This window comes from Zootoca vivipara, chromosome 12, assembly GCF_965207765.1.
Source record: "Zootoca vivipara chromosome 12, rZooViv2.hap1.1, whole genome shotgun sequence".
Taxonomy (NCBI): Eukaryota; Metazoa; Chordata; class Lepidosauria; order Squamata; family Lacertidae; genus Zootoca; species Zootoca vivipara.
This window is the reverse complement of record NC_142595.1, coordinates 14,696,453-14,724,270: the sequence shown is the minus strand read 5'-3', so window position 1 is coordinate 14,724,270 and position 27,818 is coordinate 14,696,453. Positions and strand designations below refer to the sequence as shown.

The following is a 27,818-nucleotide window of genomic DNA, read 5'->3' as shown; positions in this document are numbered from 1 at the left end:
TTCAAGAGTGAGTGGGGAGAATCAGGACACCTTCCACACAGCAAAAGCACAAGGGCCAGAAAGTTTGAGAGAGATACAGTCGTACCTCCGTTCTGGAACTTAATCCGTTCCGGGAGTCCGTTTGACTCCCAAAACCATTTGAAAACCAAGGCGCGGCTTCTGATTGGCTGCAGGAGCTTCCGAAAAACGTCTGACGTTCAGCTTCCGAAAAACGTTCGCAAACTGGAACACTTACTCCCGGGTTTGTGGCGTTCGGGAGCCAAAACATATGAGTACCAAGGTGTTCGAGAACCAAGGTACGACTGTATCTGATTAAAAAAAACCAACCACCACCAAACTTTATTACGTCTCCTTACCTTTGCATTAACCGTCCCGCGGTTACAGAAGAGTTTGGCGTTTGTTTTCCTGTTGTTTGGGTCTATTGCAAGGGCCTCTGTGTAAAGGTCGAAGGCGAGCTTGTAGTTCCCTTCCTTGAAGGCCTTGTTGCCATCGTCCTTCTTCGCTTTTAACGCTTTGGCGTTCTAGAAGAGAAGGCATTCATCAGACACTGAAGAACTGGAGCAGCAAAAACAAAAAAACCCCACCACCATCAGGCCTGTCACCTAACTCAAGAAACTGCAGTTGACTAACCGGCATAAATTTGCGAGCGAGAACTAGGCCTGGACTTGGGGGTGGAAATTTCAGGGAAACCATAAAAGAAGCCCAGGGCGGCCGGGGCAAAATGATTCATACTGTTTGGGAGAAGGGAGGGTTGGCGCTTACCATAGTTGCCATTAGGGTTGGACGATATAACGATATATCAACTTGCTTCATTAAAAACAACAACAAAAAACTACTAGCATAATAAATACCTGTATGTCACTATTTTACAGGTAATCATGTGGCACAAGTGAAGGTACTATGTGGACTTGATATTTCTCTCTCTCTCTTAATAAAATACTGATTTTGACTGTTCTGGTTCTGAAACCAAGGCTCTCCTTTAAGTCCTTGCCTTCCTTTCTCAGCAACGTATCAATACACTTGAGATTTGCGCATCCCCTAATTTGTATTGATAATCTGTTTAGTTCCCAGTCTGTATCAAGTGAGGGTCTAACTTGTTTGTGCAATCATTTTTTTTGCTGCAAAAAATAAATGTGTGAAATTGTGTTTAATAATAATGATAATAATAATAAGTAGTAGTAGTAGTAGTAGTTAAGGCTCCCAACTGCACAACAGCTGTGAGGCACCCTTTTAAACTGATCTGAAGATTTTAATTCTACGCTGTTTAACTGGCAAAACATTGCAGCCCTTTTAAAATCCAAGCACAGCAAAGATCAGTATGATGCCAACAGCACACAAAACAATGTGACTTGCTCTGTACTGTGGCTCCACTAACAATTAATTCATAGCTGGGATAGGACTGCCTGCTGACGTTATGTGCCCACAGAATTTGCATTCTTATCATCAGTTAAATACCTGTATGTCACTACATCAGTAGCCAAATCCATCACTTGCTACCCAAGGTATTTGTTCATGAGCATTACCACAATAGGGCCAGGACTAGATGTTTGCACAACAAAAGGGCATAATGCAGGTGCCAAGAAACTCAGCTTCTGGCCATTTACTGGTTGTGAATATATGCTTGAAAGCATATGGAAAACACCTGCTGAAAACTCAATAGCCAGAGGCGTCTGAATAAGATTCTCAAGGTATGAAGGTCAGGCTTCAGCGTCCCTGACCAACTCCCCATGGTTTGCAAATACAGAATTATGAAAGGTAGTAAAATGTGCAGAATAAATTATGCACCATGAGCAAAAAAATATGGAAGTTTACTCAGCCTGCATAATTCATACAGCTTGCAGAATTCAGCCTTTCTTGGTGCAGAATTGAAGTTGCCTAGCAGCACGGTTTGGTGTGAAATGCACACAGACTTGGTGATCTTAAACCCTTCTTTGGATACCTCAGAAAGGTATCTTCCAACTTCCTCTCTAGAAAGGAACTAGCAGGACAACGCTTGCCCTTGTTCCTGAATGCCACCTGTCGCTGTTCCCTCTAAGCATAGGTGAAGGCCAACCCGCCCCCTCCATCGCCCGCAGGCCCGTCAAAAGCAAAAGCCTGCCTGGCTGCTTCCTTTCATACTCACGCGACAGGCGAGGCAGGCCTTCTCGTGGTCGGGAGCCATTTTGAGTGCCTGGATGAAGAACTGCACAGCCTTCTCAATGCAGTCTTCGTAGTAAAGGCACAGCCCTCGGACGTACAGGGCATCAGCGTTTGTGGAGTCTATTCGCAAGATGTCGCTAAGCACAGAGACAAAGGCAAAGTCACAGAACTGTTGGTCACCAAAGGAGAGCTGGTCACATCCAGGGTGGATAAAAATAAATGATTAAAAAATAATTTAAAAAAATTGGATTTTTTATTTAAACTGGATTTTTTTTTAATAAAAAAATCAGATTAAAAAAAACCCAATATGCTTTGGGAGGAAAATCTTTCTATAGATAGTTTCTGGTTTAAGTTACATTATAGTCCAAAGGCTATTAATCAGGAAATAAGGATTTCCTTTAAATTTTTCGTGTGTGCTAAAGCTCAGTCTTAGGTTTGTGTGTGTGTGGATTTTTAAAATTTGTTTCATCACATCAGTTAACAAATATGGATACATATGCTATAATGTTATTGCTTTAGTTAAATAAATTGTTTAAATTGTTATTAAGGAAATGATTATTTTTCTCCTTCCAATAAAGTATAGCAGAAAAGTTGTCCAAATACAAACTTATTAAAACTCACAATAGTTTCATAATTACCTGTCTATATTATTTCTAATAGTATAACCAAATCAGTAATTTTTGATATAACTGTAAATACTACTTTGATTATTTTTTTTAATTCCAAAAATGAAACCTTCCTCTGGTTAAAACAAAATAAAAAAATCCTCCCAGTAGCACCTTAAGAGACCAACTAAGTTTGTCATAGGTATGAGCTTTCGTGTGAAGCGCACTTCTTCAGATACACTGAAACAGAAGTCATCAGACCCTTATGTATAGTCAGAGGGTGGGGAGGGGTGTTACTCAGAAGGGTGGTGGGAATGGGTGATTGGCTGATAGGAGTGGTAAACCTGTTGATGACTGTTAACGACTGCAATTGGTCTTGCAGGAAAAAAGCCTGTAACTTCCTCTGGTTGTAAATATTATGATTATACCAGCAAGAATGAGTCTTTCTGTAAAAAAAATGATTTAAATCAGGTCGTACTGACTAGTGATTTAAATCGATTTGATTTAAATCAAATCCACCCTGGTCACGTCCCTACCCCTCAACAGAGGAACCAACACTCCTGAGAGACAAGAACATGGACAGCTATTTCACACCAACACCTTCAGGCCAATCTGAGTTTTTCTCCTCCTCCGAGGCTCTTACTACTGGTCCTTCCTTCCCCTCATTCCTCTGGACCACTCCATCACCCAAGTCCCAACTATCCAGAGGTTCTTCTGTCTGCCCCATCCCCTCTGGCATTAGGGAAATTTAGTAAATCAGAGCCAGAGGCTCCAACACCACCAAATAAAAAGATATTGGCAAGGTAACTCTGACTTGCAATAAAAAGGAAAAAAATCCCTCAACACTGGGAAGCCAAATTTTGCGACTTCCTGAGAACGGAACCACTTAGGCAAGCAGCAGGAACATTACAGGAGGAAAAGCACCAGCAAAACCTGCTCACTTACCCGTCTGATAATCAAATCAGGCTACACAAGATTAGGGATGGACAGACCAATTAAAGTCTGGTCCGTCTGTTCTGCATGGAGATGGGACCAAATCCAATTTCTGTGCAGGTTTTTTTAAAAAAAGGGGGAAATATTTTTAAATCCATGCAGAAACTCTGGTTAAAAAAAGTACTCAGAAAGCGGTCTGAGGGCTGCTGTGCTGCCTGTGTTCTTGCAAAAGCTTTTTATTGCCTTTTTTAAAAGTTCAATAACCCAGTCATCCAACTGCCCACAGCCTGGACCAGCTAGCATGCAGGGCTTGTTGCTGTCGTGAGCTTTTAATACAAGTGGCAGGAAGTCCCCCCAAGGAGCAATGAGACTTGATGATGTTCCATCACTCTCAGGGGAAAAACATGGCTGCCCCCAGCAATCTCCATGCATTTCACCACGAGAGCAAGAAAACACCAAGTCCCATTGTTACTTTTATTGCATGAAGAGTGTGTGACAGCAAAGAGCCCCACATGCTGGCTTGCCTCAGGCAGTGGGCAGCTGGATTATCTCTGTTTGATAGTTCTGCTTTTCAAAGGAATCCATGGGAATGTGGATTCTGAAGTCCAGGTTCTGCTCTGCCCAGATCGGATCAGGGAACTCCACTTTGGAACCTGAGGTTGACAAATTCCTCCCCCATCCCTACACAGCACATGGAATTTCCCCACCCAGCCTGTTTCTAGCGGTTGCAGTTCCCACCTGGCCACAGACTGTGCTTCAGGGTAGCGACCCAGCAATGCTAAGCATTCTGCTTTGAGGATTTTGAACCGGTGGCAAGCGGGGGCAAATTCCAGAGCACGATCCATGCAGAAGACGACCTGGAGGGGGGTGGGGTGGAAAAACAGTGAGAACAGGGAAGTACAGGAGTCAGTTCCATGCCTGTCAGGAGATCAAGGGACTTGAGTAACCTAGAACAGCCCCCATGTGCTGTGTTCTGGGCAAATTGGAGGAAAAGTGAACCTAGTCCTTCGGGTGGAGCACCAATCTGGCATGCCTCTAAGGCGCTTGATGGAACGCAGAACACACTAGCTTATTCTCACTGCAAAGGTAACCCAGATCTGCTTGGCAGGGGGTTGGACTGGATGGCCCTTGTGGTCTCTTCCAACTCTACCTGCTCCAAACACTCAGAGAAAAAAATTGCTGTTGGTTCTTCAGGGGTCAGCAAACTTTTTCAGCAGGGGGCCGGTCCACTGTCCTTCAGACCTTGTGGGGGGCCGGACTATATTTTGGAGGAAAAAAATGAACGAATTCCTATGCCCCACAAATAACCCAGAGATGCAGTTTAAATAAAAGGACACATTCTACTCATTTAAAAACACCAGGCAGGCCGGCTTCCGGTTGACCACGCCATCTTGCTCAGACGGGGGTCCGCACAGCGGAGCGGACCTCGGCGCTTCAGAGGTGGAGGGAATCGTTCCAGCGAAACGAAACCTCCTTAAAAGCCCCAAATCGAGCTTTTTGGGGACAGATTTTGCCTGGCGGCGCCAAAAGCGGGCTCTCTCCTCCCCGGATCGGCTTTGTTTAAGCCCCCGAGAGCGAGGAGGTGAACCGCGGCGGACAGGCTGACATTGCTGCTCTGAGAGTGCGAAGCTGCGAGTCTGGGAAGTGGAGGTGGCCAATTCTTCAAAGAACATTCAGCAAATGAATAGACTGTGAGTAATTTGGATTCTTTGGAATGTAAATTAAGGCAACAATTTGGACCTGGGAGAGAGGGGAAAAGAGGAAGCCACCCCCCCCACGGTAACATAAGAGACAGTAAACAGAAACCCGAAGCCGTAAACAGAAGATTTTAACTTAAAAGGATTCCTCAAAGGCATCAAAGAGAATCTCCCCTAAATGCAGGGTAAAAGGGGAGAGAGACTGTTGTGATTGCCCTGCAGAATGAAGTTAAGACTAAGAAAGACCTTTCTTTTTCTCGGGAGCCGGCAGCCCAGAAAACCCAGTGAGCTGACCAGGATTTATAGTTAAATTTTATTTCTATCTTTATCTCTGGACTTTTTGGAAATTCTTTTTTGGTTTATATGCTTTTGAAATGTGAGTTCGAACTTTATTTTTAAGAATGCAGCCAGCTTGTTAAAATGGAGTCGAGAAAATAGACTGCGATCATATTCCACCCCATGTGACAAGTTTTGACCTTGACAGGACTGAACTATGTCAACAAAAAGGTACCCGCCTGAGTTTCAGCGGACTGTTTTGACCTTAATGTGGGAAGCAAGAATAGAACTATGTCAAGAGGAGACACAACGGCTAGTGTTACAGCAACAATTCCAGATTGTGATGACAGAATATGATTTCCTAGAAGATGAAGCTTTTGAAACTGAAGAAGATGAATGTGAGAATGACAATGATGAGGACTGTGATGATTTAACACAAAATGAAGCCCATCACGAAAAAAATGATGATTTTACTCTACAAAAAGTTGGATGGAGTGCCTCCCCTTCGAGGGGGGCACGACTGGACTTACTGGAACTCCAGAATGACCACAGGGAAGAAGGAAAAATTAAGCAGAGAAGAGAAGAAGCTCAGGGGTCTGATATGGAGGCCTGGATGGCAAAAGACTGCAAACAGGGGGTGGGGTGAAGGGAAAGTGAAGTGGTGATTGTAAGGATGGGTTAATAGGACTATAACTGGACTGCTGACTATGGAACTTGCTGGATTGGTGGGGTGGAGCCGGTACTCGGGGGGTGTAAGGTTAGTTTGGGAATAGTTATAGGTTTAAAAAGTGAATTGATTCTGGAAAAAGGTGAAAATATGGAGGCCTATAGAGGGGTAAAAATTAGGCACGGGAAGAAAAAATGGGAGTTTGATTTCTCAGTGATTGGACAATAGGCGAAAATGATAATAGTTTAAAAGTGGTACAAGATATAAAGGTGTATGTTATAAAATATGAACTATGAAACTGTTGAAGATGATAAATAAGGGAGGAAAACCGGGGAAGGGTGGGAGGGTGGGGAAGCCCACAAAATATGGTTTAACAATTATGAATTTAACAATTATGATGAATTTTTTTTTTGTCTTTTTTCCTTTTTGTCTTTTTTTTTTTTCTTCTTCTTCTCTTTTTTCTCTTTTTCTCTTTTTGTATTTTTTTTTTTTTTTTTTTGGTATGACAATAGATGGTTGGATGGATGAACTCCTGCGTACTGCCCTGGTTCACTGGAGCTCCCTGGTGGCAGGGGGGGGCTTGGGGGGCAGGGGAGGGGGAGGAGGACAGAAACCCAATCATAAAATGGACCACTTCTGACTGATCACCTGCGTGGGATACTTCTGTGGCAGGGGAGGACCCATGGAGGGGGGTGGGAAGAAGGTGGAAAAGGTGTTTATGTATGTACCATCTTTTGTAATTTGTAAAAATCAATAAAAATTATGTTTAAAAAAAAAAAAAAAACACCAGGCAGGCCCCACAAATAACCCAGAGATGCATTTTAAATAAAAGGACACATTCTACTCATGTAAAAACATGCTGATTCCCTGGACTGTCCGCGGGTCGGATTTAGAAGGCGATTGGGCCGCATCTGGCCCCCCGGGCCTTAGTTTGGGGACCCTGTTCTATTTTATGTGCAAAAGAAATAGATGGGCAGCAGATGCTGCACTCTCCTCTGTGCCTGTGGGGTTACTGCCCCGCAGTCTGTCCTCAGAGGTTATTTTCTTCCAGCAGCAGAACCCGGCTGAAGAAAAACAGGTTAAGAGTAGATGCGGAAGCTGCAGATCTCTGAGCTCCTCATTTGTCTGCTATAGGACTCCCCCCCCCCTCGGTAACCCACTAACTTTTCGATTGGGGGCAGATCTGCATTTAAGATGCGGTCCCGTCTACTCTGTGCACACTCGCGTTTCGAGGTAACAAGAAGAAGCATTCCTGAAAAGGGGGGGGAACAGCCCCACTGCAACAGCAATCAGACTAACCCAAGAGGCCCAGAGTGCTAAGACAAGGGAGGGCGGGATGAAGCTACCGTGACAAATGGCTAAGTCAAGCTCCAGGCCTCAATGAGTGACTTCACGGGCTCTCTTGCTGCTCCAGAGAAGTGACAGCTGTACAAGAAGGGGACCATTGTTTGGCCCTGAGGCTCAGCTGGGTTTTCGGCTCCCCCCCCCGCCCCTTCCCATAGGTGACATCACTGCTGGGGGCAGCGGGAAGCGCCACGACTCTCCAAATGATGGGAGGCCATGGGAAGGAGGTGCTCCTCCTCCAGAAACAAAGGGCACGTTTGACGCTGCCCAAGGGACAGAGAAGCCTGGGGAGAGCTGGCTCGAGTCTCAGACAAGGCAGAGTTCTTCCTTAAGACAAACTTGAGATTGTCCCCGGCGAGCCAGCTGCTCTCGGCCATTAGGAGACAAGTGAGCTAGGAATTCACCGGGATATACGGAGGCCTTAGCACCGGGGTCGGAGGGGCAAAGTTATTCTGTGTTAAGATGTACTCTGAGCATGAGCAGGGGGCACACGGGGACAAGCAAGAGCCATTCGAGGAAGACTGGATTCCAGTTCCCTTGAGTAACCAGAAACAACCCTAGACCTTTCAGTCCTGGGGCGGTGAGGAGGGAACCAACCCTTTCCCCAACTCATTCCCAGACCGCATTGTCGTGCGGATAAGGTGGTGGTCGGTCGACCGCAAGGCTGCTTCGTTCGTACCTTTCGGAAATCCCGTTTCTCAAAGTCAATTTCGGCAATTTTCTCGTACTCTAGAACAGTTCTGGCATTGTTCAGCTGCAAGGGAAAGCCAGGACACTGTCAGTTTCCATTGCTAACAGCCTATGCAGCAAATAATTCTAAGGTTTTATTTATTTTTATTCAAAGTATTTGTAACCCCGCCCCGCCCCCCCTGATGAAGAACAAGATTGCAGGCTGCTTTTCTGCATATCCTGAATTCCACAAATACTGACCTTATAGTATCCTGAGAATCTCTATATTTAAGAATCAAGCTAAGGCACCCTTAGATGCTATCAGATACAAGCAAGCCAAGGTTGTCGATTCGGGACAACCACCCTAGTTCTGCCAGATGAGTGTCCCTCTCTTCAGGCAAACTCAGACCCGAGAAAACCATACCTCTTGCTGAGCTTGTGCGTTTTTATGATCCAGTTCTAAAACTCGTTGGAAGCAGCGGCTGGCAGCCATGGCGTTGCCCAGAGATAGGTGGCATTTGCCCTCCCGTAGGTGTCCCTGAGAATGGAGAGGAGGTGGTGACTGGCAGAATCTCGACAGCATGCAGTGTCAATGTGGATCATTGCACATATTATTTTCATCATTTATTAAATTTGTCGGTTTTTTAATCCTGCCCACGGCAACCAAAGTCAGTTTAAAAGACAGACAGTAAAACCCACATAGATACATTAAAACCAAGAGGAAAGAGAACTACCATATATTCCGGCATATAAGACGACTTTTTAAAAATCGCCTCAAAATTTGGGGGTCGTCTTATACGCCGGGTACTGCCCGCTCGGCAAGTCCCCCGCGGGCTGCGCTAAACCGGGGACTCGCCGAGCAGCGCCAGAAATCGCTTCTGAGCATGCCCGCACATGTTCAGAAGCGATTTCTGGCGCTGCGGACATTTTGGATATGGGCAGCGCGGCACCAGAAACCGCTGCAGACATTTTCGAGTTAAAATATAGAGTATATCCCAAATTCTATATTTTAACTCGAAAATTTGGGGGTCGTCTTATACGCCCAGTCACCTTGCACGCTGGAATATATGGTACATCAGAAACATCCCACCCACTTCTAAAAAGCCACAGATAGTTAAAGGCCAAAAGCCTGGTTATAGAGGAAAGTTTTCGCCTTTTGCCTAAAGATATAAAATGATGATGCCAGGCGAGCCTCCCTGGGGAGAGCATTCCGCAAACGGGGAGCCACTGCAGAAAAGGCCCTGTTCTTGCTTTGCCGTCCTCCAGACCTCTCACAGAGAAGGGACACGAAGAAGGGCCTCAGATGATAATTGCAGGGTCTAGATAGACTCATATGGGAGGAGGCAGTCCTTGCTGTGGTCCTGAGCCGTTTAAGGCTATATATGTCAAAGCCAGCACTCTGAATTGGGCCTGGAAACGGATTGGTGCTATATGCTGATACAGTCTTGCCATACCCGCAAAAAGCTGTCGTCCATCCTGACGGACTGCTGGGCATCCCCCAGGGCCTCCCGGAATCTGCCCAGCATCATGAGCGTGGCAGCTCGGTTCCCATAGTAGCTGGCATTGTTGGGGCATGCATCTGGAGGACATGGAGTAGAAGTGTTAAGTACAGCAAAGACAGGGTAGAAATCCCCACCTTACCCTGCCCCCAAATCCTTGCCCTTTCAATGAGATGGAAGCAGAAAGCAAACACCATTCACCGCTAAGCTAAATTCTGAATCCCTAATGAAATTCAGAGGTCTCTGGTTTTGTTTGCACTTTATTATTCTTTAATAATTAAAGTTTGAGAAAAATTAAAAGGTTAATTTTTTAGATCTTGTGCCAACCCTCACCACCAGCCCCCAATAGATTTTTTTCTCTCCCCACTCCCAGCAAAATGGCACTTAGTAGAAACCATTCATTTCAATGTTTGTGCCTTTGCTCTGGGTATATAAACAACGAGGAAAGAACAGAAAAGAAATGGGGCAAGTGGAGAGAACAGAGGTTAGAATCAGCAGGAAAGTTAAGGAAAGTTCAGAGAGCAAAAATTGGGGCGGGGTGGGACGAAGACCCAGGAAAGATCCACTCTGACATTTCAGCCCAATACTACTAGCATGTTTTTCAAGCTGCCTCAAAAACCATGTTTAGCAACTTTTTAGAATATAGTTTGTAAGGCTGAGATTCTCGGGACTTTGATGTTTTTACATTTCTGCATGTGACACTGTCAGGTATGTGACAGCTTGCTTACACAAATATGGTTCAACTAAGATATTGAGAATCACAGTGTTGCTTGGTGTGCAAGAGAAACCTTGCTATTACACAGGTGTTGCAAGGATCTCTGCACCCAGGATGTTGGATCTAACTGTGGAATTCTGTTGTTGACTATGACTATTGCCTCCCCAAATCAGAGCTGAAGAGCGAGCTTTCGGACGAAGGAAATCAAGGCCCTTGTGACCAGCACCAAATACACCCACAGGCAAGTTGTACCAATTCTCCAATTAACAAACCAAGAAAGCCATTCTCTCTCTCTCTGTCCTCACCTATCGCTTTTGTGTAGTAGTTGTACGCTTCATTGTAGTCCTTCTTGGCATAAAAGGCATTTCCTTGCTCCTTGAAGGACTCTGCATCTCTGAAAAGAAACAAGCTATCACAACCAAGAAGAGGCACAGGATCCAGCATAGGCAAGACAACAGGACACAGCAGGGCTTACAAATGTCCTGAGTTAATTGACCCCCCTGATGAGCTTCTGAAGTTGTCATCAACCCCAGTCCAAATTCTTAGGAATGTAAATGAAATGAAGAATACCAGTATATAAGCAGCATTTATTACTAAGTCTCCATTGCTAGGACTCACAACATGTAAATAATAAGGAATATATTATGTTATACTGAGGAATCATATGATTAAATACAGGTTCCTCATTGGCAAGGGATGTGCACTCTGCAAATGCCTGTTGTGCCTTTTGTTTTAGAGACTCATAGTTCCCAATATATTTTTTCATACTATACCACTTAAGCATCTTTTCCACCCTAGGCTCTTTTTGAACCCCGGGTCTTTATTCACATCCTGCAAAGTCCCACCGACCCCAATATCAACCACTCTGGGAAACCCCGGGATAGATGGTTACGCAATCAGCTAACCATGGAGCTAATGGCGGAGACTCCTCCCAGAAGCAGGAAGCCCACCCAAAGCTGTTGTTCGTAAGGAACTGGGCACGGTTTCTCTTAATGCTAGACCATCACCAAGGTTACATGGCTGAGAATGATTTTAAGAGGCCATACAGAAGCTGTGTGTGGCCTGTCATGTTTCAAACTGAGGTCAAGTGGCTGGCATGCAATTAGTCATGCTCCCCACTGTCCGCTCACCTCTGCCCTAACCATGGTTCAAAGTGAGTTTCAGATCCTGGTTAAGAGGGAGATCTGGTTAGCACAAACTGTGGCCACCATTGGCGCTGTTTGAGGAATTCATGTGTTAACTATGCAAGCTGAGTAAGTCTCTCGATTGTTCCTCATTTGTAACCGCACCACAGAGCCAGTGTGGTGTAGTGGTTAAGAGCGGTAGACTCCTAATCTGGGGAACCGGGTTCGCGTCTCCGCTCCTCCACATGCAGCTGCTGGGTGACCTTGGGCTAGTCACACTTCTCTGAAGTCTCTCAGCCCCACTCACCTCACAGAGTGTTTGTTGTGGGGGAGGAAGGGAAAGGAGAATGTTAGTCGCTTTGAGACTCCTTCGGGTAGTGATAAAGCGGGATATCAAATCCAAACTCTTCTACCTGTCTCACACCTGACATCATATGACATCGGGTTAGAGGTGGCCCTGGCCAGGGGAAATGGCCTGGTGGGCCAAATGAGGAAGCAGGGGGGGGCCCTAATTAGGCCCATGGGCCACAGGTTTCCCACCTGGGGTTTTAAGGCTGTGTAGGTTTGCATGTGGTTAATGAATCAGGAAATTATACCTGTACCTTTGTTTCTACTGTGAAACAGGAAATTATATCTGTACCTTTGTTTCTACTGTGAAGACCTGAACAAAATGGCCTGTGTGATTATTACTCCTGATTGTTATAAAGAACCTCCCACTTTGAAAGAAAATATGCCAGTGAATGCTAATTTCAGACGACAAAAAGTGAAGGGGTGGCTACTAGCTTCACCCCCTGCCTTATACAGTAAGTCTCTTATGTTCTTGCAATGGCCCAAATTGACATATTCACGGGCAATATTTTTAGTTGACCAGAATGTTTTCAATCGGCTAATCAAGTAATAGCTGCAAAGCGGACCCAAACCATAATGGAGAGATAGCTTTAAGCAGATCTCTTCAGCAGAGTGCCACCTCTTCACTACTCCCAGGCAAGAGGCAAGAGAAAGGCACTCTGGAGTGGACAATGCCAGCTATGTTAGGACAGCCCCTTGGAGAAAAGAGCGAAACAATAAGAGAGTTGTCTTGGGGCGTGTTAACATGGTTTTAACCTCATTCTGGCCCCAACACTGGCCACCCTCTCTGGACTCCCTTCCCCCAAGGGTGTTCTCACTAGAATGGCATGGTTCATCCGTTCTGCCAATACAATAGAAGCCAAGGACATCTCATCTCCCCAGGGGGCTCAGGGGCGGGTGAAAGCCATGACATGTGCAGCTCACATTTACTGCAGCCAATCAAATTTGGCTCAAGCAGCTAACCATGGCCCTGATTCGCCCCTTGCTTATACATAATATAGTGGTTTAAGAGGAGTGGCACAGGCAATTCAACAGGTTTGGGGCAGTCAAAGTACAATTTTGAGAGTTCAAAAAAAACCCACCCCATTTTCACTTTTTAAAAAATTTGCCGTTACCATATTTTTCACTCCATAAGACGCACATTTTCCCTCCCAAAAAGGGAGGGGAAAAGTCAGTGCGTCCTATGGAGCGAAGGCCAGAGCCAGAGCCGCGTGCAACAGGAAACCGGCTCTCAGGCTGCTTCCCTCTCTCTTCCTCTCTTACCCCTTCCTTCTTTCCTTCCCTCCGTCCCTCTTCCAACTTGAATAAAATATTCAAACCGTATCAAATACATACCGTATCAGCCCTTTCTCAACCTGTGGGTCCCCAGATGTTGTTGAACTACAACTCCCATCGCCCCTAGCTAGCAAGGCCAGAGCTCAGGGATGGTGAGAGTTGTAGTCCAACAACATCTAGGGACCCACAGGTTGAGAACCGCTGCAATTGATCTCAAGACAAAGTGCATGCACACTATATGAATGACAATGCCCATCAACATGGGGGGGACGGACGATTTCTTCAAATGTTTAATGGGGGGCAAAGGCATCTAGGCGTCTAGGAGTTGGCTGCTATGCCTAGGACAATTAAGAAATTTCTTGTTTGTCTCCTCTAAAAACTAGGTGTGTCCTATGGTCAGGTGTGTCTTATGGAGTGTAAAATACAGTATTTGTTGTAGGTAGGCATGAGAAAACAAGGTCCACATTAAGACATAATTTGAAACCAGGATTTCCCACTGTGGATGGGTGTTGGGCTCACTTAACAGAGGAGACTGGAATCATTCTCTTCTGGCTTGAAAAGCAAAGTCAGTTCCCCACATCAACACACTGGAACATGGTTTCAGAACAAGCCTGGATCAGAAACATATGACTTGTTCTCACTAAAAAGAATGTAGAACAAACCACCGTTCATCAGGTCTGGACCGTCAAACAGAACTGTGGCTTGTTTGAAGTCAAGAGCAAAAGCTCCTAACTTCCTCCTCACAGGCACGAAATGGGAGAGGAGAGGGCAACAGATGTGAGCCCAAGGCTCACTGTAGCTTATTTTGTCAGAACCACACCCGTGAGTCTGGTTGGAATATTAGGAGGTTTAGGCCTAGTTCTTACAAATAGCAGGTGACGTGGTAAACCTGTGCTGGGAGTCTGTCCCATTATGGACTGCAGGTGGGCATGTACAAGGGCAAGAGAAATGGACAACTGCCCCAATGTAGAAATCGCAAGACGTGTTTCCTGCTCCACCCACTCAAACCTTCCCCACCGTTTTCAGGTTCATAGCCTCTTTAAAGAGATACTGATACCATCTCTTGAAACCTTTCTGCACATGAAGAAGAACTACAGTTGGACTTTTTTTAAAAAAAAAAAACACACACAAACAAACCCTGAAATTCTGGACACCCTATCCAGGTGACTGCCAAAGGAGTAACAGCAACTGCTTATATTTTCCTGAAGGTGCTTTTAAAAAACAACCAAAAAATCCCCCTATGTCATAATTAATGGACTGGTCCCACTTCATATCCCAGACATTTTTCCACAATAAAACTAGTTTGTTCAGCAGGTTAGATTTATATCAAGATTAGGCCCAGATCCACATGTGAACAAGCAGTATGGAAACTGCAATGCCAGCTGAGTCTTTCCCCCATTTATTCAGATAAAAGCTTATTTAAATAGAAAGGGAAGATAAAGTGGTACCTCGCAGGACGAATGCCCTGCAAGATGAATTTTTCGCAAGACGAATGAGTTTTGCGATCTGAAGGTGACTCGCATGATTAATTCGTTTTACGAAAAATCATCTTGCGAATCGCGGTTTCCCATAGGAATGCATTGAAATTTAATTAATGCATCCCTATGGGCAAAAAAAAAAGAAAGAAAGAAATTTCAATGCATTGCTATGGGAAACTGCGATTTGCAAGACAAATTTTTCGCAAAATGAATTGACTCGCGGAACGAATTAAATTCGTCTTGCGAGGCACCACTGTATATGCATTAAAGGTCATATATATTTTGAAATGTATTGCTAAAGAATAAAAAGTTCTCTAGAATTTAACAGATACTACAATAGTACCTCTCGTTGTGGACACGATCTGTTCCGGGGTGCTGTTCGCACCCTGAAAAGTCCGCCACTAGAGCGACGCTTCTGCGCAAGCAGGGAGCGCGATAGAGCACTTCTGCGCATGTACGAAGCACATAGAAATGCTTCTGCGCATTCTGCGCGCGTGGCGAAACCGAAACCCGGAAGAATACACTTCCAGGTTTGACGCGTTCGCAACCTGAAAAGCCGCAACGTGAAGCAAACACAACAAGAGGTACGACTGTACTAGGATTAGAAGGCAATGAGTGTGGCCACTATAGGGAAAAAAATGGAACCAGGATATGTGGTAAAGCAGTGTTAAATTTCCTGTTTGGTAAAGGTGCCACCCTCTCGATTGCTACTATTTATATATAAAAAAGCTGTACAGTATTAAGATGGGCCTTTGGTGCCACCAGACTCTTTGGGAGTCCCTAAAGGGTGATTTTTCTGGGGGGCAGGGCGGCAAATGTTGACACGGCAATAGAGATAAAGGGGATTTAATCTATTTGTTGTGGGACTGTAGTAAGGAAAAGCTGTAGTGGGTCACAGTTGCCAATGTTCTCAAATAAATAGTTATTTTCATTGCCAAAATATGTGAAAGAGAAAATACAATCTACTTATTGGACCTGGGCCATGTAAATTTTTGTAATTTATATAACTGCTCATGTTAGAGAATGGAAAGATAAAGTGGTACCTCGAGTTAGGTAATTTCGGGTTGCGAATGTGGCAATCCCAGAAGTGTATACTTCCAGGTTTCGCTGTGCGCGCATGTGCAGAAGTGTTCTATTGCGCCACCCACATGCGCAGAAGCGGTGCCTCTGGATACAGACTTTTTGGGGTAAGTACAGAGCCCCAAGATGAATTAAGTTCATATCCAGAGGGTCCACTGTAATTTAAAGGATTGGGTAAGGAAACTTTGGGGACAATTAGAAGTAATAAAGCCAACTGCAGGAATGAAGGAGGGGGGAAATTACAGAAGTATTAAATGGCTGGAAGTTGATTACTCAAAAAGAAAATAGATATAATAAATAATAAGTATATTCAAAGAATAATTCAGAGAATGGAACTGGTTTTATTATATTAGATTAAGAATTTTCTTAAGGTCATTGTATGGGCTGCACTAAGAACAGTCCAAGTGGATTCTGAACTCCTTCATTCTTGTTTATTAATAAATGAAGTACAGTATTAGATAGCTTTGTAATAACTCATATTTAATTTGTGCATTAAAGGGTGATGCATGGTATCTTACGGTAATATATTTTTGCTTATGCTGTTGATTAATTGTTGGGCCCTGGCTTTGGAATGTGAAGCCTGGTTAAGATCCACCAGTTTCTCATTGTGTCTGATGAAATGGGCTACTGTGGCTTAATGCCACTTTATTAAACAGGATTCTGGGTCCTGTTCTGGATGTATAATCAATTCATGCAGGGCCCTAGGCCAAGCATGTGGGGCTCTGTGAATCTGCCCTATACATATTTGCTCTAGAACGCTCCTTAAAATATCCTGCAGTTAGGTAAAGGTAAAAGTAAAGGGACCCCTGACCATTAGGTCCAGTCGTGACCGACTCTGGGGTTGCGCGCTCATCTCGCATTATTGGCCGAGGGAGCCGGCGTATAGTTTCCAGGTCATGTGGCCAGCGTGACAAAGCCACTTCTGGCGAACCAGAGCAGCACATGGAAATGCCGTTTACCTTCCCGCTGTAGCGGTTCCTATTTATCTACTTGCACTTTGACGTGCTTTCGAACTGCTAGGTTGGCAGGAGCTGGGACCAAGCAACGGAAGCTCACCCCGCCACAGGGATTCGAACCGCTGACCTTTTGATCAGCAAGCCCTAGGATTAATAATGGCAGGCAAGCTGTGGGACGCGGGTGGCGCTGTGGGTTAAACCACAGAGCCTAGGACTTGCTGATCAGAAGGTCGGCGGTTTGAATCCCTGCGACGGGGTGAGCTCCCGTTGCTCGGTCCCAGCTCCTGCCAAGCTAGCAGTTCGAAAGCATGTCAAAGTGCAAGTAGAAGCGGCTTTGTCATGCTGGCCACATGACCTGGAAGCTGCACGCCGGCTCCCTCAGCCAATAACGTGAGATTAGCGCGCAACCCCAGAGTCGGTCACGACTGGACCTAATGGTCAGGGGTCCCTTTACCTTTACCTTTACCGATGTTCTCATTAAAAATCTCCAGTAAGCTTCTGAGAAACAGCAAAAGTCCCTGCAACAAGTACTGAACACTACAAAGAGGGTTTCGCTTTGACTGCTCTATTAGCAGTCTAGCTCTGTTGCTTTGCTAGAAGAGATATACAGCCTTTTGCACCAAGGAAGCCTAGCGGACGGGGGGGGGGGAGCAAAATGCACTAGTCTTTTTTGAAGGATCTGAAGCAGACAAATCAACAGAAGCTCACAGCTCGCACACCAAAGCTACAGCTACTGAGGTCCACCATGTTTCATCAATGTGGGGAACGCACACACCAGATATATTTCAGAAGTGAGCCCTGCACTTGTTTACGAACTACTCCTACCACCACAACAAGGGGGGAAATTCTGATCTCCTGATATCATGAGTGATTGTTTCTGCTCCGAACAGATGCCAAAGCCTGAATGAGGTCATTCTGCAAGGCCCGCACTGATGTAGGCTGCGTTCCCCCATTTGCTACTTTTAAAGCTGGAGAAAGAATCTGGCTCGGCTAAAAATACAATCCAGTTCTATGAATGGGTCTCATTGTTGGGCGAGGAGTTGGCGTCCCTCTCTGGTGAACCCTGGGGGTGGGGGACGGAGTTACAATAAGCATCTAAAAAAGGAACCACCCACCACTGCCAAGGTCCTAGGCATTGCACAGCTGTGCCAGGAAGGACTAAGATGTGCATACCTCTCGAGTACCACACTCCAGCAAACTTTCACAGTACAGTGGTGCCTTGCAAGACGAATTTAATTCGTTCCACGACTCATTTCGTTTTGCGAAAAATTCATCTTGCGAATCACGGTTTCCCATAGCAATGCATTGAAATTTCTCCCCCCCCATAGGAACACATTAATTAAATTTCAATGCATTCCTATGGGAAACCGCGATTCGCAAGACGAATTTTTCGCAAAACGAATTCATCTTGCGAGTCACCTTCAGATCGCAAGACTCATTCATCTTGTGAAAAATTCGTCTTGCAGGGCATTTGTCTTGCAAGGTACCACTGTACTGAAGCAGGTGTGAAACTCGGCCGCTCGCAGCCAGATGGAACAGCAAACCAAGATAAAAAACCCCAACAGGCCATTTCAGGGACAAAGAGCTGATAAGCAACTGAATCCAACTGAATCCAATTATTATTTATTATATCTATTTGAAAAGCTGGAAAAAAATGCGCCTTGCAGGTTCCACCTGCAAGGAGAGAGGCCCCCAGGGATATCCCACTTTGATTAAAATACCGGAAATATTCAGTACCTAGTCCCTAGGGCTGCGGTAAATCTAAAAAACGCAGCAGCAAAAAGTGCAAGACCTGAAAGGTCAAAAAAGGAAGTGGACGGAATGACATCCTCACTCTGTTTTCCATGGCTTCCAAGTTAATAGCTCAATCAAGGCTGAGGAAAGACTCTCAATGCCCACTAAACAGAAATACCACTGAAGAAGACATATCGTGAGAGTAGCTCAGATCGGTAGAGCATGAGACTCTAAATCTCAGGGTTGTGGGTTTGAGCCCCACGTAGGGCAAAAGATTCCCACATGGTAGGTGTTGGACTAAGGGAACCTCGTGGTCCATTCCATTTCTACAATTCCCTTATGAGTACATACTCATCCTGGTCGGGGTGAGCAGTATTTCCACTGCCCAGGGCCTCAGCAGAATAGATCAGGCGTGTCCAACAGGTAGATCGTGATCTACTGGTAGATCACTGGATGTCTGTGGTAGATCACTGGCTCCCCCAAAGAAGCTCTACAAGTTTTGTTCCCCCCCCCAAAAAAGCTCTACAACTTTTACCCGGAACAACCCCAAAACAGGGCTTTCCTTCCTAAACAAAAGCTCAACAACTTTAACCAAAAAAGGGGGTAGATCACTGCCAGTTTTCAACTCTGTGAGTAGATCGCAGTCTCTTGGGAGTTGGCCACCCCTGGAATAGATCATGCAGCATATGCAAAATATATGCATATGTGGGACAATTTATGTAAGTTGCCATTCACTCAGCAGAGTTTTTAGGTGTCCCAGATATGTGACTTTCAAACTGTGTAGAACTGGCATTCTACAGATGGCAATGAGATCACTAAGAGTGGACAAGCTCCTAAAATGGACAGCTTGCCCACCACTAATCCTTTCTTACAATGTGCAACTGCAGGAGAATGCTAGATTATGATCCAGGCCACACTTTCAGTTCAAGCAGAGCAACGGGTTTGGTTGGTGAACCTGCATGAACCAAGTGTGAGGTCTAGAATGTATTGCATATTTTTCTGCAATGTGCTAGAATCCTGCAGCAGATGTGCAGGAGAAGCTCTCATGCCAAAAGATCTATATGGAAAGCGTTGAGTTTCCTGAGAAAACAGGAAAAAGTCTGACCAGCTTTTCCACAGACAAAATTCAACTTAAGACCAGGTATGAAGCAGTAACAGGGATTCCATGTTTTTTCATGCCTGGGGCCTAACACATCCTATTTACCTTAAAGTTTCCCCCTTCTTCTTTCAGGCTGTGGCTCACAAAATTATCCTTTTGCATCTAGCAAGCACCACGGGCATGCAGTAGCTGTTTCTCTCTTCCTGCAGCACTCCGTGAACAGGGAGATACAACCTAATGTGCAGGGAAATTGAATAATTGCAAAATGAGGAAATTAAATATGGGAGGCTGGGACTGAAGGTAGGGGCTGCCCAGAGATGATTTTTGTGCCTGCTCCAGATCTGACTTGTAGGATGGCAGGCCAAAAAACACACATTGTGGCATGAGAAAAAATATCCATCTGTGCGCTGGTGCCCTCTAGTGTTTAACATGGAAAACAGCAGTCTGCCTACTCCAGCAAGGTGTTCAAAAAGCAGGCACTGAGCCAGATGGCTTGCCTTTCATTCTGCAGATTTCTTTCGTATACACATGGGCAGGAAAGGAACTGGGAAAGCCGCTATTGACAAACTGCAACCTCAAAACCACACCATTGAGATTCTCTTTCCTGTTAAGGTTGCGCCACAGATCACTTTGCCTGCAGCACACCACCGCATTGCCTCCCTAGGAATTCAGCAGCCTTTGGTTTCGTTTTCCTGGAAACTAGTTAGCTGCCAAATATCCAGGAACTATGAGAGACTCAAGGAGCTGCTGAGTCCTCATGCTCTAAATAGGTCTGGCCAGAGAGAATTCTTGGATAGGGCGCTCTCAAAGCAGAGAACAAGAACAGTTCTCTTCTATCAAGAAAGCCTTAAAGCTCATACATGGCAAATCAAAAAATAAAAATGAAGGGGGCAGAAAGGGGATGGGGTTCCAGGAAAAATTACTCTGGCAACTCCACTCGCCTTCGAATGAAACCATTTTGGCTGTGGGCACAATCCCTGGAACGTAACCTGTACGTAAGTTGCAGGGTTACTGTATTTAAGAAAATAGGCATTATGTCTTCATAGTTATGCTGCTTTACCATTTAAATATACCGTGGAATCTCGGCTCCTGAACACCTCCGTTGTCGTACATTTCAGTTCTTGAACGCCAAAAACCCGGAAGTAAATTCTTCCGTTTCCGAACGTTTTCTGGAACCCGAAGGCGAGACGCAGCTTCTGCTGAATGCAAGAAGCTCTTGCAACCCATGGGAAGCTGTGCCTCAATTTTTGAACATTTCGGAAGCCAAACAAGCTTCCAGAATGGATTTTGTTTGAGAACTGAGGCACCACTGCACAAAGCTACGCCCACAGCTAATCTTGATAACTATTCCTCTTCTCGTTAAGAGCTCCAGAATACCAGACACCGTGGCCTCATAACAAGACACAGCAGAGGGACGCTTCCATGATATTCCTCAAGTAATCATGGATCCATGGCAGTGCTATCACCCTGTGCTTTCAGACATAAACTTTCCCTTCACACCTTCTATGGAGTTGCTATGGCACCATGGAGAGAACAGGCATGCCTTTCCTTGTAACATGTGAAAAGACCCTCAGAAAGTCATGAGGGATAGGGACAGGCTTCATGAGCAGAGTCCAAATGTGTTTCTGCAACATAACTCACTTGTTCTTGTGTTCTGGATTACATTTGTTAATTTCTGACTTAAAAGGGAAAGCAAGTAGGGGATAGTTTAATGCTGCAGGAGACCTACCTCTGGGCCACAAAGTTAGCCATGTTATCTATCATCTGGCCCTTTAGAACCCACATTTTGATTTGAACAAAAAACACAGCTCACTTTCCTAAAGGAATCCGGTCAAACATGCAATGTATTCCCTGTTAAAAGTCTCTGAGAACCCAGCAGATTAGTTGGTGGATATCACAAATAACGTGCAGGCCACTCTGTGAGACTTTTGGGAAGAAGAGCAGAGTTAAAAATGCTTTAAAATAAATAATGCCTCTCAACACCTGCAGTTATTCTGGTGGAATTATCCCACTGCAGCAATACTAAGGCAAGAGTAATTTTACCTCTGAATGCAGGTAAAGCAAATTCCATGGTGAGTTTTAGAATTACATTGGGAATGTCCAAAAATATCTATCTATCTATCTATCTATCTATCTATCTATCTATCTATCTATCTATCTATCTAAGCAGCCAGGAACTGTAAACAAACAAACAAACAAAAATAACCATCCAGGTTTTTTCAGAGTCCCAAGTTATGCCTGGAAATTTCCACATCAATGGTGATGAACACATTTCTAGCTTCCTTGTCAACTTGCATGCTGTCTCTTGGGGAGTTGCCCCAGTCTCCAAGGCATGCTGGAGACTAAAGACTACTCAAGAGAGAAGTCTCATTCTTGATTCAGTTCTGATATACACTCCAAGGACCTTCTTGGAGCCACCACCCAAGGGCAAAATACAATGAGTGGGTAACTTCCAAGCTACAGTATTTGTGTTCCATGCCCTGCAGTGAACTTCATCTTCAGGGTGACTTGGAAATAAGGTCAATGGACAATATTTGTCATCTCTTTGACTCCCGTGTATTTTTATAACTTTGACACTGACTATTTATTGCTTGGGCCATCTCTGCCAAGATGCCATGCCAATAACATGCTCTGTAAGTCAGCTTCCCCAAGTTACTTCTCTCCCTCTTCTGCACTCTTCCACAAACATTCAAGCATCCCACAGTGCTGCCTAGATTAAAAGTGGTTCTGTTCTTCTCCCATGGTTCTCAAAGTATAACAGCAAGACTTCTGAAACTAGGAGATGTTCAAGAGTGGAATAGACTCCCATGAGGAGTGGGACTCTCCTTCCTTGGAAGTTTTTAGCAGAGGATGGATGGCCATTGCTATGGATGCTTTAGCTGAGATTCCTGCATTGAAGGGGGCCGGTCTAGATGATCCTTGGGAGACCTCTGCTCCCAATCCCAGTCTGTTTAAATCACAACTATTAGGAACGGGTGTTAGGCTGGATACATTGAGCATCCTACCAAATTCTGGGAAAGAAGCCCTACCACCTTGTCCTTTTTTGAACTTGCTTACAATATTGGCTTTTCCAATGAGCATTTGCAGGGAATTCCAGAGGTATTAATAACCTAATGTGACCCTCAGCCATTCATAATATCATCCTTTGCAACTGTAAGCAGGATCACCCAAGCTATGTTGTACTGCTGTGGTTTTCAAGTTTCAGGGAACCCTTTCTATACTGAGTTACCTGCTGAACAACAGGATTGGAGAATGTATTTGGGGAAGCAGATAGCATATGTAGGGCACTGGCAAGGTCTACTTGGTGACAGTTTTGCTTTGTTTAAACAGGAGTATTGTTGAATGCTGTCTTGCATCCGCACATAAAATAATGACAGGGAAGCAGTTCAGTGTTTTCTGCAGTTAATACTCTTCTCATTAAATAAACCCCTAATAAGCTTCCAAGCAACCACAGAGCATCTCCTGCTATACCATAAAACAGTGACATCTCCCTCATGCCCTGGTATGCCAAAGTGAACTGTTAGCAAGTTCAATGGCAAAGCCATTGGGTAGCACCCAACAAAGTTGTTCTGTTAGCACAAGAACTTCCACCTGCACAGTGGATGGGACTTCTTCACCCTCTTCTATCCCTGTGCCCTGCAAATCTCGGAAGCGGTGTGTGTGTGTGTGTGTCTGTGCGCGCGCAGGGAGAGGACAACTTCTTTAAAGACAGCCCATTGCTTCCAGACATCTCCTCTGGACCTGTGGGGGGGGGCAACAAGAGACCATATGGTACTCCATGTGACTGGGGTGGGGGTGGTTTACTAGCCGCTGCTACTTTTGGAGAATCAGCCTTGGCTTTGCCTATGGGAAGCTAACATTCAAACCCCACCTAAGCCATGAGCTCACCAAGGGCACATCACTCTTTCTCACTCGAGTCTAACCCATTTTACCAGGACTCCCTTAAGGAAAAACCACATTGTTTACCTTTTGCAAAATGGTTAATCACAAGTGCTGAGAGTCAAATTAGGAGCAGGACAGCTAAATTAACTGTTCCCCATCTCTCATTACTGTAATAACTGTGACACACCCCAAGACCGTAGGGCAGGAAAAATGTCCAAAGTAACACGTGACATTTCCTTTCCCCACAAAAATCTCATTCAGTTAAGTTATGCAGCCAGAAATGTCCGTCCCCCCTTTTGTTACATCTCCCTGCTCATTCAGTCAGACAAGGTCACCGCTCCAGTATTTACCCAGGAAGTTGCTACTATACTTAATCAGATGACTAGTCTATGTAGCTTATTCTTGTCTACTTTACACTGAAAGGCAGTTGCTCTCCAGCATTTCAGATACTTGCTACCCCCATCAGTCTTACTTGGGAGATACCACTGATTGAACTTGGGAGCTTTGGGCCGTCCAGATGTTGCTGAATGACAACTCCCACCACCCCTGCAAACCCACCCAAAGGCCAGGTATGATGAGAGTTGTAACTCAGCAACATCTGGAGGGCCAAAGGTTTCCTGCACCTGATGCAAAGTTTGAGATCTAGCTATTCCCTCACAGAGAACATATCACAAGTTCTTGAATTGTTATCCGAAACTCCCCGCAAACCACGACTCAAGGGCAATCAGTTTTCACCATACACCTCTGGACTGGTCACTGATTTAGCCACAAGCTACGTTTAAAATATTTATTTTTCTCCCCAGAGAACAGACCTGGCTATAAGCCAACCAGGCTTATAAGTGAGGAATGAGTGGAAGGTCAAATCCTAATTTCTATTGAAGCAAACTTCTAAGTCACTTTTGTAAAACTATTGATTGCTTCCACTTAACACCAGACTTGTAACTTTTATCAACAAGATGTGGAAATGCAGCGTCCTACCAAATATTTCAAACTGGAACCCCGATTAGTTCTCTGCAATAAGTGAACGAATACAAACCAACCAGAATCACCAATATGGTGTTCATCCCCATTTATATAAGTTGTATGGCAACTTTCCACAGGAAGAACAGCTTTGATCCATCCCCAACCCAAGAGGGCGCCCTGTGCTGCACTCATCACACTGTCAAAAGCACATGACTTCTCCCAAAGAATCCTGGGAACTGTAGTTTACCCCTAATAGAACTACAATTCCCACCACCCCTCAGTCCCCTGGATTCTTTACAGCTGCAGTGGTGTGTATGTGTTTTAAGCATATGATGCGTACGCCGCCACAATCCCTAACCCCAACTCTTCTAAAACCTTTAGCCACTATGAGCACCATTAGCTGCCTTGAGCATCATTTTGCGGAAAGGTGGGACATAAATTTAACAAATAAAAATGAAGCAAACAAATAGTTACACTACGGCAATACCGGGTCATATGCCAAGTATCCCTGGCTTGTGAAGGTATGTGAAGCATTTCAAGGACTTCGTTAGGGAACAAGGCCCACTGAACTCTGCCTTAAGCGCACACGTCAGGCTCAAAAGAGGATGAAGACTCCTGGGCTGAGCCTTGGGCTCTTTTGGAGATTATATCCTACTGTTAAACCCTCACACATACACACTTTAAAACCCTCAAATATCACTTTACTGTACGGGACCAAGGACCCCTCTTGCAAAACAAGCTATTCCTCACGGTGTGCAGTTAAGAGGCTTCAATGAAGCCTAATAAGTGGGCAATTAAAGGAGGAACCTTCTAGCAGTTCTGTCAACTTTCCAATTTTGTGCAGGAAATTCCCTTATTCAGCGCCCTTACTTTCATATCCGGGAGTTGACAGCTGACAGCACAATAGGATTTCCTTATCTTCAAATCCGGGGGTTGACAGCTGTGCCTTCTAGTAACATAATAAGCTGCCTTATACCAAGTCAGAACCACTGGGCCATCTTGCACAGTACTGTCTACACTGGCAGGAAGCATCTCTCCGGGGTTTCAGCCCAGGAAGCCTCTCACCAGCCCAACCTGGAGATGCCAGCGGGGACTGAACCGGGGACCTTCTCCTTGCAAGGCAGACTCTTTAGGGGTAGCCCCCCCCCCACATAATTCACCCTCCCAGCACCTGGCATTTCAGAAGCAGCACACGTGTCTACACAGACCAGCCTCTCTCAATCTTGTCCCCCACCCCCCAGGCTGTTGATGGACTACAGCTCCCATCACCCTTTGGCCATCTAGGGATGATGGGAGTTGTAGTCCAGCGACACCTACAGGGGATACACACAATTAATTGGCTTTATCCTACGGTCCTTTGGGGGCACAGCTGAGGACAATGCATCTCTCGTCTCGCGCGCACCCCCAACCCCCACTTACTTCCCCTTCCCTCACCTGCAGTGCAGGCCCCGCCCCTCGCCGCATTCTCCCCTAGCCCACCCCTCCCCCCTCCATGGGTCTGCCCCCCCTCGAGGGGACGGGAGGACCCGTGCGGGGAGTGTGCCTGGAGGGGGCCCTCGGGCGGAGGCTCTTACCTGCGCGTCCCCGCGTCCTCGTCGCTCAACATCGCCGACCCTTCAGGGTGAGAAGGCGCCGCCAGGTTCGCCGCCGCGGGCGCCATAATCACGTCGCACTCTCCTCCTCCCGCCGCCGCCATCTTGGCTTCCTTGTTGCAGGCGATCAACGGCCGGAGAGCCGGGAAGGGAGAGAGAAAGGAGAGAGAGAGAGAGAGCGGGAGAGCGAGAGCGAAAGGAGGACGGGAACGGAAGCTCACACGTCCATATCCGAAGAACGAGTAGTGGCGGCTAGAACGCCCACTTCCGGTTTAGCTGAACAAGGAGAGGAAGGATCGGAGTCCGCCAAGAGGGAACCCCGGCTCCTTTTCCCCCCCTGTGTGGCGGGAGGAGCCCCCTCACCCGCTGAGAGGAATAAACATAAAAGGGACGCAAAATATTAACAATTATTATTTGCCCGTGCTCACCAATCCAAATTTGATCTGTATCCGGAAGTTTTTTTAATGTTTGACGTTTTATTATGTTTTTATGCGTGTTGGAAGTCGCCCAGAGTGGCTGGGGCAACCCAACCAGAAGGGTTGCGTATTATTATTATTATTATTATTATTATTATTACTACTACTACTACTACTACTACTACTACGTTGTACATCATAATATGATGCTCTGGCATTCGTTCTCTCTCATGTCAGTCCACAAGTAAAAAAAAATGATAATTGTTGCAACTGTTTTACTTTATTGCTGAATGTTCACATGCAACCAAGTTTGTAAGTCTATGCAAATATTTTTTTATTGTTTTTAATTTTACAAAATCAATAAAAGAACAATTTAAACAAGAAAAAGAAACCAAATCCTGAGGCTGGCCTGTACTTACTGGGGCTCGTTGCTGGGACTGGGTTCCCTGATTCCTTATTTATGCTTGCTTAGGAAGGAGCTTCGTTGAACTCAGCTGGATTCATCACTTTAAAGAAAAAAAACCTATGTAAAAGTACGTAACTAACATTTTACATAAATATATTCAATCACCCTGAAAAACACACCAGAAGGATATGGCAGTGATCACTTTCCTATAGTCCTCATTTCCAACATCTGGTCCACTCAAAGCTTTAATCGGAACCTGTGGCCTGTCCAGATGCTGTTGGGTTCCAACTCCCATCAGCCCCAACCAGCATGGCCAATAGTCAGGGATTATGGGAACTGTAGTCCAAAAAAAGTCTGTCTGGCTGCAGGTTCTTCATCCCTGCTATATAGCTTTAGAACACTAGATTTTCCTTTAGCTAGCATGACTAACGGTGGCTTTTGATGGCTAATGGTTGTTAATAAACCTATTCTTCTCAACTAATGCATTTTTAGTAATCTTAGGGCTTGCACATACTTCCCCTTGTGCTGTGCCTGGAAAGCGTGGGTCCAAGAGGCTATTAGGTTACCCCGTCACTCTTGTTTGTTCTGATTTAGTGGTAAACAACAGGTTTTCCCAGGGGAAAGCAGCCAGTGCAGGCATCCCCAAACTGCGGCCCTCCAGATTTTTGGCCTACAACTCCCATGATCCCTAGCCAACAAGACCAGTGGTTGGGGAAGATGGGAACTGTAGTCCAAAACATCTGGAGGGCCGAAGTTTGGGGATGTCTGAGCCAGTGGCTATCCACCTTGTGGCAGAGAGAATTCGTAAGTTAATTGTGGGGAAAAAGTGTGACCACAACACATAACCATTCTCTCTGTTGTGGTATTCCACCATTTCCACCATCACACAGGAACACACACTGTGCACTATGCAACTCTTCT

General features: G+C 45.3%; 1 protein-coding gene across 1 annotated transcript in view; it reads right to left on the bottom strand.

Annotated features, from left to right (window-relative positions):
- DNAJC7 (DnaJ heat shock protein family (Hsp40) member C7) overlaps window positions 1-26,322 on the bottom strand; it is a 38,672-nt gene extending 12,350 nt beyond the window's left edge. Inside the window, exons 1-8 of the mRNA XM_088655111.1 lie at window positions 26,058-26,322; window positions 10,850-10,938; window positions 9,785-9,909; window positions 8,755-8,868; window positions 8,341-8,415; window positions 4,416-4,534; window positions 2,123-2,276; window positions 357-521 (exon numbers count right to left, since the gene is read on the bottom strand). Of these exons, the coding sequence (XP_088511237.1) occupies window positions 357-521; window positions 2,123-2,276; window positions 4,416-4,534; window positions 8,341-8,415; window positions 8,755-8,868; window positions 9,785-9,909; window positions 10,850-10,938; window positions 26,058-26,179 (963 nt within the window). The 5' untranslated portion in view covers window positions 26,180-26,322. The remainder of the gene's footprint in view (window positions 1-356; window positions 522-2,122; window positions 2,277-4,415; window positions 4,535-8,340; window positions 8,416-8,754; window positions 8,869-9,784; window positions 9,910-10,849; window positions 10,939-26,057) is intronic.
- Window positions 26,323-27,818: the final 1,496 nt, after the last annotated feature.